The 13230-nt window shown below is 44.2% G+C and overlaps 1 protein-coding gene across 2 annotated transcripts in view; it reads right to left on the bottom strand.

Annotated features, from left to right (window-relative positions):
* Positions 1-13230, bottom strand: part of POLR3B (RNA polymerase III subunit B) — a 103353-nt gene that overhangs the window by 58220 nt on the left and 31903 nt on the right. The window contains exons 10-11 of one of the 2 annotated variants that reach the window (XM_075602229.1): positions 5616-5738; positions 3469-3585 (exon numbers count right to left, since the gene is read on the bottom strand). In XM_075602229.1, the coding sequence (XP_075458344.1) occupies positions 3469-3585; positions 5616-5738 (240 nt within the window). The remainder of the gene's footprint in view (positions 1-3468; positions 3586-5615; positions 5739-13230) is intronic. The other variant, XM_075602231.1, reaches the window with a different exon arrangement.

Genomic DNA, 13230 nt, shown 5'->3' with positions numbered 1-13230 from the left:
GAGAATAAATCAGAAAAAAAAAAAAGTGTGAGAGAAAGGAAGAGTGAAAAGATACGGAGAAAAAAATTCTAACTAGGAAAGGATTATAGAAGTAGTAAAAAGCGATAAATATGGTAAAATCGATGGATATTAAAGATAACATTTAGATAGATTTATTTGTATAGATAAAGTAGGAGACACAGATAGAGAACGTAAAATAGAGGGAGAGAGTGTACATTGGGGAATTATTTACCAACATACACCCAATCACTGCATCTACGCAAATTATATAGGTCACGCATGAAAATAGAGACAGGCGCGTAATAAAGACAGCAGGCCACAGAGTGGTACGCTAACAGTACACTTAGAGACTGACGCGATGGGGACAGTGACTAATCCCTACTAAGAGGGTGTCCTCGAAGGCTGCTGTATACAAGGTTCATCACTTAGTCTCCTTTGTTCGTTGGGGGGGGGGGGGGGGAAAGAATAGCCGAGGACCAGAGAATACTGTGACCGACTAATGGGGGAAAGGGGAGTAGGATAGGAAGCTCTTGCTACAGTCTGTGGCAATAATGGTGCCTGGGACAAAATAATATAATAGAAAACAGATGTCTTGACTAGGCAACACTAGGGTAGTCCCTGTATACTAGCACTCAAATGTATTCCCGTAGTGGTGTTCACGAATACCCCACTACGGTAAGTGAATTGCCATACAATTATTAACCAACTTTTTTTTTTTTAAAGACTTGGGGGCCTATGCAGAGAGCAGCGCTATTTCAAAACTTGCCATTTTTTGGAGAAAATCGCGCAGAAAACAGCGAGTTACGAAAAACGCGCCAATTTTTTTTTTCTATTTCTAAAACTCGCCTCGCGGCTGGCGAGAACCTCCATCTCGCCAGTTTTAAAAATATCCTAATGCAGAGAGGCGCGAACGGCATCTAGCGGCTGTTCGCGCCAATAAAATGGCGCGAATGTCTCCTTTTTGCCTCGCCAGGAAAAGATGGCAAGAAGCTGCCGCTCGCGGCCATAGCAAATGAAAAAAAAAGGCGCAAATTTTTTTTAACACATTTCTGCAGCGCGCATCTCGCCAATTTAAACTCGCCACACGCATCCATGTTAAACATAGCAGAATTCGCACATTTCTGCATATGGAGAATAAAACTCTCCAAAAAAGCTACTTTTTATTAAACTTGCCAATTTTAAAATTCGCTGCTCTCTGCATAGGCCCCTTGGTGTCTTCAAACACCACCAATGATCTATATATTATAGACCTGCGTTTATCTATATGCCTAATCCACTTTCCAATACTACTGATAGATTGGGTTCCATCAACTTAACCCCAACAGGATTCAAAACGCTGTTTAGGATTGATGCACTATAGATGTTTCATCTCCTCTACACTCATCAATGTTTCAAATTAATTAGGAATGTATGCATTATTACTAAGAAGCTTAATACTTCTAGTTATGACAGTCTACAATACCAAGGTTACCGGTATCGCACTGCCCTTTGCAAATGGGTACTTTAACCCTACTCTAGAAGGATCGCCGTCCGGTATTTTAAACGGTTTCTAGTCCTTGAACAGTGGCTCCATCTGACCTCATTTGCATTGACCACTCACCACTGTAGTGGGACCTACAATACTTAAGCGTCTTATCGCTTACATTACCATCCATCTGTGGTCAATACAGTGGTCTACACAGCACCCTGGCAGGGAGCCCCTGAATTATTTAATACTTTATTAATCACTCCAGTGTGATATCTTACTGGTGATATCAGCTTGTCTACCCAACATTTTAAATTCATCACAACCAACAAAAGGTTAAGTTTTATTTTCTTTACCACGTCTTACACATTTACTCATTTCATGAGTGCTAGTATACAAGGACTACTATACCGTGACCGAGACATGTCAGCCAGGAGTATCCTCAGGACAATGGTGATCCAGCAAAGTTATACCGTGACCGAGACATGTCAGGCAGGAGTATCCTCAGGACAATGGCGATCCAGCAAAGTGGGGCAGCATAAACAATGGTTTTAAACTGGCCAGGGCTTAGTCAAATATGTAATCAGAATGGTTATACATAGATGTTAGAACGTTACTAGGACTATGCTGACATTGTACAGGGAAGGGGGTCGAGATTTAACTGAAATTACAAGGTCTTTCTGCGGAGTTACCAATCAAATTATTTTTAGGAGTTCCAGTGCGGTACAATTATTTCTGTAACAATTAGTGTATTTATTGCTTCACCCCACTCATCCTTGGAGTAAAGTACTGTCTGGGCCTATATCCATAAGTATAGGCAACAGATTATATTGGTTAGAAGTACGTATGCGCGTGTGTGAGGCAGTCCGTTCCGGGTGGGGTCGTAGTGGGGACCACACAAGGGGATCAGGTTAGTCCCTACACCCCAGCACTATACCCGAGGCGACCGCGACACCCACATACCACAGAACTATTTTTAAATTCATATCCAGTACCTTCATTACTTCCTGTCCAGCCTATGTTTTCATCTATTCACATTTCTCCTGGTCTAGTAAAGTGGGTAAGTTAGACATAACCTGCGTCTTAATTAGAAACAAAAACAAACCGTTGAGACTCTCTTTTGGATATTCTTTATTTTGCCAAGTTACACACCTATAAAATCTTAGGGGCAAATGGGGTGCATACTTTCAATTCAATATCGTTGCTTGGGTTTTACATGGAGCAATCGCCCTGCTTCTAGTATTGTGTTGTAGAAAAGACACTGCTCATGCTATGAGCTTAGCTATACATCTATTAGGTGTTTTCTGGGAAGCATGGCATCCAAAGAGAGAGATATAACAATCGTTTCAACGGTTTCAAGCATTTCATCTACGTAATACATTTTCTTTAAAAAAAACCCAGCAAAAACAAAATGATTGGAAAACAAGTCAAACCTCCAATATTTTGAACTGCAGCCTCTTCAAGACAATGTGTTTTGGCCACACATAGTTCACAAGGATTAAATGTAGCAGTGCTGCGCAAGCAGACCCGCTTTGGGAAATAGAGTGAATTAGAAAGAACATACTACATAAAGCTTGGCCCCCTGTAGACGCACTTACCAGACCTCCCTCCTACTGTCTCTGTACGTTCTCCCTACCTACCAATTAGACTGTAAGCTCCTCGGGGCAGGGACTCCTCTTCCTTAATGTTACTTTGATGTCTAAAGCACTTATTCCCATGATCTGTTATTTATATTATCTGTTATTTATTTGATTACCACATGTATTACTGCTGTGAAGCGCTATGTACATTAATGGCGCTATATAAAGACATACAATACTATAACCATGAATTTAGCTCACGTGTGTGACTGGTTAATTACCCCCAAAATGTGGCATGGCTGGGCCCCCTCCCCCCAGGGAGAGGATTCATGAGCGAAAACGATATGGCAAAGCAAACATATGTCACTGTGTTCAATGGCAGAGGGTCACTACATTAAAATGTTTTTATAGGATACTACTTACTGGTACGTGGGCCAGAATAGTTGTTGCCAAAAGTTCACGTGCTTCATCAACTTTCGATTTTTTGGGACCACCCCACATTCTCTGTCTACGCACTTTATTGCCGATGTACTTTAATGCCTATAAGGAAAAATCCCAGCATATCATGCACAGTGTTAGAGCGTCCGTGGGAGGTGAAATTCAACATAGATAAATGCCATGTAATGTTACAAATAATGCAAAACCTACATATAAAATAACGGAATGTGAAATAACTATTGTGATCCAAGAAAGATACTTTGGAGTCAGTGGATAGCTCAATGGAAAAACGTCATCACGAAGCCAAACCGAATGTAAAAAAGAATTAGGACAAATGCTTGAAAATGGAACAAAAGTATTGTTATGCAATTGTATACAGGCAGTCCTCGGTTATCCAACGGAATCCGTTCTGGGAGTAGCGTTGGATAGTGACACCGTTGTAAAGTGAGTCCCATGTTAATCAGTGGCGGTGAGCGTCGGATAACGCATTCAGGCGTCGAAATACGGCCCATAGGGTTGCATTGTAAAGCGTTGGATATGCCATTCGTTGTAAAGTGATACGTAGAATAGCGAGGACTACCTGTAATTCTATGGTGCATCTACATCTCCAATGTGGTTTTCATGTATGGTCACCTACGCTAAAAGGACATAACAGGTATAAAAAGGTACAGAACAGGGCTTTTCAGCATGAAAAACAACAACCACCAAATGCAGATAAGTAGTATTTACAACAACGACCAGGAAAGTAATACTGGGATGGTTATTAAAAAACTCCAACAATAAAAAAAAAGTCGTAAGGGTCAGGCACTGAAATGACAAGTATATATAAAACCCGAGTAACCCAACATAATAAATTTGTGGCACTCATTACCTCGGGATGTTGACCGTAAACTGTAATAAGCGTTTTAAGAGAGAAACACATGTTCATGGAAGCCAAGTCCATTAGTAGCTATTGGCAAGATGGACAGAGTAAGCATCCATGCTTTGACTATGCACAGCTTTTAACATTGGAAGGGAATGCCTGTACTACAGGTGTCCCCGCTCTGTGTTCTCCCCAGAAGGTTCCAATGCTGGTCACTCTTCGAGATTTTATTCTGGAACGGATGGCCCCTTTTGTCTAACTTGGTATTGGCCGTTCTGACGTTCCTAGCACCAACTCCTGATGGTTGGCTTAAAAGGTAAGGATTACAGCCACGGACCACTATTCAATATGCTGTATAGGCGATTCCCAATGCTTGGAGAGTTTATCTCCATTCAAATAAATGGGACTAAAAGCTTTTCCATCACAGGGAATACGGATTCAGAACATAATCTGTTACCTGAATACGTGAAGCGAAGAACTGGGAAAGAAAGCTAGAACCTCTCTTTAAGTTAGTTTACTAGGATAATTATGACTTCAGTGAGCGAGGTGACACCAATATCTGTAAGTCCGGATGCTGGTCTTTGGATAGACCTAGACTATGGTAGTGGTTAAGATATTTTACATCTGAAATAGGCTCATCAACAGTTTTGACACCTTCAGAAAGTACCAACTAACAAGTACCAGAATTGAATTTGAGCAGATGTGTTGGTTAAATCAATACAATTTCTACATTATTATTAGCACTCCAAAGCTACTTTTTGGCCTCCTTTTAGTGGTAACAGGTTAACGTAAGCTTTCCCTATACGATTTGGTGTGCTGTAGAAGGGTAATCCAGTACTTTACAATAATTGTCCAAAAAGACATCTGCCAAACTTTGGATGCAACATCATAGAATACTTCTCAGACCGACGTACACGAGTGATGCCGTTTAGACGGAGGACTTGGTCTGTTACGTCTTAGCGTAAGTTAAACCATCTGTAGCATTCAGCACATCAAGCACTATGCAGCGAGATCACTTCAAAAGAAAGACTTATGAACTTTATCCTGTGTTAAGCACAACGTAAAAAAGCTTTGCCATTTTCCCCCCCATCCACCCCCCCCCACCACCCAAAGGATCTTGCTTTGTGTTGGAGGGCCTGCTCTCAACTTAAAAATCAGTTTTTGTAAACAGACATGAAATTCTGGGCGTGAGCCAAAGCCCGGAAAATACTTCAGCATTCCAAAGCTCTGGTATTTATGACGAACCGTTAAAAATAATGGAAAGACACACCTGCAGCTGTGTGAAGATCTGAGCTTTCTGGCACTCTTCCAAACTGGGCCCAAATGCAGCCATCACGTGCTCCTCTGTGCCAATCATTTGCACGATCTCTTGGTCACTTTCAATACCCATTGCCTACAAGAAGAGGGGGGGGGGAGAGAAAAAGCCCGCACATACCATTGGCTTTGTGTTCGCTCATTGACATTTGCTTATGTTAATTTGGTACTGTTTGAGAGTATTACTTCCAGGCAATGGTTCAGCTCACATTCGAAAAACGGTGCCATCTGGCAAGGGTAGCGCATAACGAACAGAAAACCAAAGTAAAGCCATTAAGAGTAAACTTTAAAAAAAAGTGTATGACATCGCTAATATTTTTAGTGCTCAAGTTTACATGCAAAAACAGATAAGTTTGGTACTAAAAACCATACAAAGTTATTTACACTACTTAAGCTTTCAACTCATCTGTATTTATAGAACATCTTTATGTCATTTTTATTTTTTTTAAAAAAAACCTGTGGGGTTGTTGAAAGGTGACTACACTGCAGCCTGTTGTTCAAAAGCCAGTCTACCTATTGTTTGACGGATCTCCAAGACACCTTGTTATACTTTATGCGGTGGGGTATAAAAAGCATAACAAGGGAGCAAAGAGACTCACAGGTTTGTAAAAAGGTAAGTGTTTCAATGTGCCAGGCCCAAAGCACATTATTTTGGAGAGTCCAGATGGTGCTATAACGCCTCCCCCTAAAAAAAAAATGTATTAAAAATCCAAGTGATTTATATTAACCGGTTCAATGTCATTTAGGTGTCAGTCCTCATTCCCAATGAATTAAAAGGATTTAACTCCTTTGCTGGCAGGAGTTTTCATTCATTGGGAAAAGGGGATTGACTCCTAAAATGAAGATTTGCACCTCGACATTGAACCGGCTAATATAAATCACTTTGGTTTTCTCTGATGTCAGAGAATATTGCCAGCAAAGGAAATATTTTGCCGTCAAATGAGAATGCCATTTATGGGTATTCTGCGGGGGAAAAAAAAAAAAAAAGAGTAAACTCTTTCAGCGGGAACACTGTAATTCGCCATCAGTAGCCTGTTCTCCGGCAACATCAGCTGCCGGCTAATGATTGCATCACAATTACGTCTCAAGTGAACACAAAAGGGGGTTGACTTAGAAGGGGTGCAGTTTGTCCGTGGAAAGGGAAGTTCAATTAAGTTCAGAAAACAAAACACTCATCTAGATACTAGGGCAACATTACAAATGTAAAATACTTCAACCTAAATGGTTGACGACTTAAATCATTCAACTTCAACCTAAACATAATGACTGATGTTAGCTCACGATCGTCTCTTATGGAATAGATCTTTTAAAGCAGATCCCCCCCCTATAAGCATATATGAGTTTAACTCCTATAATGTTATTGTCTTGCCCCTTGAGCGTGTCCTGCTGTTTTTAAAAAATAAAGGTATATTCTTAGCAATAATAAAAAAACACGATTTTTTAATCTCTAGCTTCTGAGGTTGCCATGGACATCGCGGAGGAGGTCGCGGAGATGATTGTGGAGAAACAGTTGGTGAAACGGGACAAGAAAGAGGGAGGTAGATTTTAGGTGTCGCCTGCATAGAGATTCTGAAAGCCGACAGATCGTATACACAGTCGTCTGGGAGTATGGCGCAGCCAGGCGCACAGAGCGCTCACTCGAGGCTTCTTCCCGCCAACGGAGCCATGATGCCGTCACGTGATGCGAGTTGCCCGCTCTTGCGTCACGACATCATGTGATGCGTCGTCACGCGAGTGCGAGGTAGCAGGAGATGCCGGCACCTACGGAGGCCCCGCGCTCTCCTTCGACCATCACAGATTAAATGTTGTGGTAGTTAATTAAACCCTCTTAACTGTGGCTTAGTTTAGCTGTGGCTTAGTCTTAGCAGTGGCTTAGTTTTAGCTGTGGCTTAGTCTTAGCTGTGGCTTAGTCTTAGCTGTGGCTTAGTTTTAGCTGTGGCTTAGCTTAGCTGTGGCTTAGTTTTAGCTGTGGCTTAGTCTTAGCTGTGGCTTAGTTTTAGCTGTGGCTTAGCTTAGCAGTGGCTTAGTTTTAGCTGTGGCTTAGCTTAGCTGTGGCTTAGTCTTAGCTGTGGCTTAGTCTTAGCTGTGGCTTAGTCTTAGCTGTGGCTTAGTCTTAGCTGTGGCTTAGTCTTAGCTGTGGCTTAGTCTTAGCTGTGGCTTAGACTTAGTGGTCATTGGCCACTTTTGTTAGCGCTGTCTCGGTGGAGTGTAGAGGGCGATTGCAAAAAGTCAAGCAGGGTGTTGCAGGAGAGAAACCGAGTCAAGCAATTATACACACAAACCGCTCAAGTAGCTTTCCTGTTTATGCTTCATTCTCTCTTGCCCTATCTTTCTATTTGCCCATTTGCCAAGCAACCTCTCTCAGTTGGAGAAAACAAGATTGTAATTTATCATTCTCATTTTTTTATGGCATCAATTACCCAAATATTACATACAGGATTATTTTGTGTGGTCCTATGTTGGATTGCATTACAAAGGACACAGTATAGAACATTAGTAGTGTAGGTTTACCTTGATTTGGTTGCAGGCTGAAGATGTTTTGGCCAAATGACCCATACTTATGAGAAGAAAAAACCATATAGAAATTAATCAAATGTGTCATATTGGATATGCATTAGGGCTTGTTTACTAATGCAATATAATATCATAAAGGCCCAATTCCCATCACGGCCATGAGAAGAATACAGCATGTTTAGTAATCATTAAAGGCCTGCAAATGTGTATACAAAACCTCCAAAATGCATCCCATGAACTGGCGTATAGGGTTTTCCAAAAAATTGCTGAGGCCAACTCAAGGGCTTGTCTCAATGGCCATTTTACTTACAAGGCATTCAGTTCCAGCAACAGAAGAACAGCACCTCTAAAGGATTATCTGGAGCAGGATGTTATGAAGTGTAACAAGCACGTACACCCAACTGAACAGCCTATGCTCTAACACACTATTGCTGAGCTGCTCTTGAGAATTACTGTGCAGTTCTGAATAGATCTCTGGATGGAACTGGAATATCGTTGGTGCCAAAGAAGCTACACAGTTTTTAAAGGGCAGGTGCAACTTCTTTAATAAGGTATATGGACTCTCGGAGAGAGGTACAAAATGAAATTGAGACTAGGGGGGGGGGTTATTGATCATCTTGATTCTTCCACACAGCTGAGATCTTTCGCCTAGAACAGAGAAGGTACTTAAGCCTTGGAGTGCAGGAGGGGCCCGGAGCACGAGTGCCCCTCTGATACATCACGATCACGTGACTGATCCACGCAGCGACCACGTGATCATGACGTCAGTGATACGGCGAACGGTCGAGTCCTCTTACCAACAGATAACGAGAAGCCCATGATTTAGCCACAACACAATGCGGCTCCTGGAGTGCCAGACCACCATGACGTGGAGGCTACACCATGGGACACCCAAAGGGTTAAAAAAAAAAAACTTATACGTCTTCCACCAAAAAAAATAAAAAAATCTCACAATGACGGATCCCGAGAGGTTACAAAGCTTGTAACATATCTACTACTTGTTCGTCCAATAATTGGTATCATACCCCCTACTCCCTCTCCCTCCTGTTACTACATCGAAGAAGGGACCAACACAGCTCCCCAGCATGCTTTGCTTACAGTGCTAATCGCAAAGGTTTGGCTGCTTTTAATTTTAGGGAAATATGTTACAAGTTGAATTCTTAGAGGTCTCTGAATGGGGAACTGTTTGTTTTCTTTACCCTCTCCCCCCCCTCATCAGAGAACCAATAAAGGGAAGGTTGGGAGGGGCTGGACTTTGGCTGTACAAACATTTGCTGAACACAGTGGGGAAAGCCAGGGGAAATCCTACCCCTCCCATATACCCAAAATACTCAGGTGTCGGATATAGATATAGATATACAGTGGTCGACAAATCACCAAAAAAATCTACTCGCCACCTAGTACCACACGTGTGCTGCTTGGGCCAATAGGAGCTCGCCACGATGTTAAATCCACTCGACCGGGGCGTGCAAATGTATAGGTTTGTCGAACACTGTAGATATATATATATATAAAATTATCCATTACCCAGATGAGAGCCCTATACCGTTTAGATGCCTGAGAGGAGTGCGAGTACCCCAGCTCCTCCGACCACATCCCCGCTTCGAGAATCGGTCACGTAATCGCGTGCATCACAGATGACGAAACGGGAGGAGTCATCGCGCCCTTTCCATTCAGATCGCGTCCTGCAATCTCGCCGAAGGAATATTTAGACTAAGTGACTGCGTCCTGGGGCAACCCACGTGTGCCAGACCCCAGGGTGTAAGTACTACCTATGTCCTGGGGACCCCAAAGTGTTAAACATGTCACTGGAATGAGTTCACAACACTTCACGGGTGAAACTATTTACACCACTGGTATAATAGCCATTTATTGGCCTGTTGGGAGCACTAGAAGACGGTGCTTTGGTGCTGTATCGCGATCTACCCAATATTTGTAACATTTAAGGTTAGATGATGCAGTGGAACACAGCGCTGCAACGTGATGCATACTCTATCCCAGCGGTGCGCAAACTGTGGGGCGCGACCCCCAGGGGGGGCGCGACACTGCCGACGGGGGGCGCGGGGTTTACAGAGGCCCCGCGCGCTTCCCGAAGGCACTTAAATTAAGTGCCGGGGGAGCTGCAGGGCCTCTGTAAACCTAACTTACCGTGGCTCCCGCGGCTTCCTCCCTGCGGCGCCATGGCAACGCGGCGTCAAAATGACGCTGCGAGGTCATGTGACGCCACGTTGCTATGGCAACGTGACGTCATTACGCCGGAGCGCGGGTAAGTTGGGGTTGGGGGGGGCGCGGGAGCGAGGGGACAGCCGTCAGGGGGGCGCAGGGAAAAAAGTTTGCGCCCCCCTGCTCTATCCCTTTACTGCAATTGCTGGCATGTACAAGGCTTCTGTCAAATCCCAGCTCCATCCAACATCGACCATGTGTGAGCCAAGCTGCTTTCTGTAGAAGATGCTCGATTCATGGTTTATATAATATACTTACTAACATTTACACGGAGAAACAAAGACGATATAAAACACACTTCCAAAGCATGATTTGCTGCTGGGAAACTAAAGCACGATTAATATTGCAATGCTGCCCTCTTGTGGTAAGGACATGTCCCACCTATTTGTACAAGATTTATAAACAGTTCCATCATTGATTTGCTACTTAGCAGCTAACTACAGGCATACCCCGGTTTAAGGACACTCACTTTAAGTACACTCGCGAGTAAGTACATCTCGCTCAATAGTCAAACGGTAGCTAACGCATGCGCCAGTCAGCACGTCCTGAACAGCAATACCGGCTCCCTACCTGTACCGAAGCTGTGCGCAAGCGGGGAGACTATAGAGCCTGTTACACATGCATTATTTACATCAGTTCTGCACGTATCTGACGATTGCAGTACAGTACATGCATCGATAAGTGGGGGAAAAGGTAGTGCTTCACTTTAAGTACATTTTCGCTTTACATACATGCTCCGGTCCCATTGCGTACGTTAATGTGGGGTATGCCTGTACCTAACATTTCATGTAATCCCTTTTAGCTGCACCTAGGAAAAAAATTGCATTACTTATTCCAGACACCCACGATGCACAACTTCTAAAGAAACACTGCTCCATCTAACCATAAAAACGAAACATCTAACAAGTCATTTTGTTTTTAATAAATCAATATTTAATTATATAAGCATTGAAATTGTGTCCAGCGCTAGACACAAACAATGGCATAAGTCCCTACCCCTCGCAGTATACAACCTGGTGTAGAGGTGCTGGGAAATAAAGTCATTTACTAAAAGATATATGGAGCGGACACGGATATTACTATTACAAGGGCAGGGAGATTGCCACTACAAAACTGCGCCCAGGAAAGCAAAAACATGGAGGCTACGTACAAGTGTACCCCAAGCATCCACCAATCTCACTACCCACAATGCCCTTCTACTTTCTTTCTGCAAATACCAGACTTTGGCTGACCAGAGGGGAAACAAAACCTCTCGAGAGGATCAGTATATTATCTACCGGTATATATAGATTAAAAAAAAGAGAGAGCGTGTAAACCAAACCAGGAAAATAATTATACACTGCACATTATGCAATACACAAGTTAGGTTTCTCAGGCTTTGTCCCCGCGGAAGCATGAGCGTGCTCATGCTTGGAGAGCATGGGAAGGGAAGCGCGCTAGAAAGTATATTAAAAAAAAAATGTATTTACCTAAGCGCCGGTGAGCACGCGCATAACCGCGCGAGCAGGGACATTTTATATATATATATATATATATATATATATATATATATATATATATATATACATACATACATACACACACTATATATATATATATATATATATATATATATATATATATATATATATATATATATATATATATACTCTCTCTCTCTCTATATATATACTAGCTGAGAGAGCCGGCGTTGCCCGGGAGTCACACTGTCCCCCCCCCCCCCCCCACACAGTCGTCCCCCCTCACACAAACACACACACACAGTCCCCGTCCCCCACACACACACTGTCCCCCCCTCCCCCACACACACACAGTCCCCCCCCCCCACACACTGTCCCTCCCCCCCACACACTGTCCCTCCCCCCCACACACACACTGTCCCCCTCCTCCCCCCCACACACACACTGTCCCCCCCTCCCCCACACACACACTGCCCCCCTCCCCCACACACACACTGCCCCCCTCCCCCACACACACACTGTCCCCCCCTCCCCACACACACACTGTCCCCCCCCACACACACAGTCCCCCCTCCCCCACACACTGTCCCCCCCTCACACACACACACACTGTCCCCCCCCTCTCCCCCCCACACACTGTCCCCCCCCTCCCCCACACACACACTGTCCCTCCCCCCCACACACACACTGTCCCTCCCCCCCACACACACACACGGTGTCCCACACACACTGTCCCCCCCTGTCCCCACGCACACACAAAGCCCCCTCACCTCTGGCAGGACTCACAGCACCGCTCCTCTCTCCCGCGCTCCTCCGATTGTCACGCGCCTAGCCCTTCTCTGCTCTCCCTCCTCCCGTCCGGGGAGCGCTGCGCACGCGCCCCCCCTCTGCACCTGTGAGCGCGAGCCGCCGGGAAACGTGCAGCAGGGAAGGTGCAGGGCCTGTCCGTGTGACGGGGGAGAGTGACGGCCACCGGGAGGGGGGAAGGTGAGCTGCAAGGGGGCCTGAAGCAGTGGTGTGAGTGTGTGAGGCCAATGAGAGGTGTGCGGGGGCGGGCGGGCCAAGGGACCAATGAGATTGTCGCTAGGGACAGGGAACACACCAGGGAAGCATACATACATACAATGCTTTCAGAAATATATAGTAAGATATATACACACACACACATACATATATATACATACATACATGCATATATATATATATATATATATATATATATATATATATATATATATATATATATATATATACATATACAAGTCACCTCGCCAAGCGCCGCCCGCTCAGAGAGCTTAGCGCTAGCAGGGGTGCAGCCTCATTGTGCCACTACAGCAGTGGTGGCCAAACGCCAGACCTCCAAGGCCACTAACA

Source organism: Ascaphus truei, chromosome 5, assembly GCF_040206685.1.
Source record: "Ascaphus truei isolate aAscTru1 chromosome 5, aAscTru1.hap1, whole genome shotgun sequence".
Lineage (NCBI taxonomy): Eukaryota > Metazoa > Chordata > Amphibia > Anura > Ascaphidae > Ascaphus > Ascaphus truei.
Note: the sequence above shows the minus strand (reverse complement) of the source record. Positions and strands in the feature narration are given on the sequence as shown.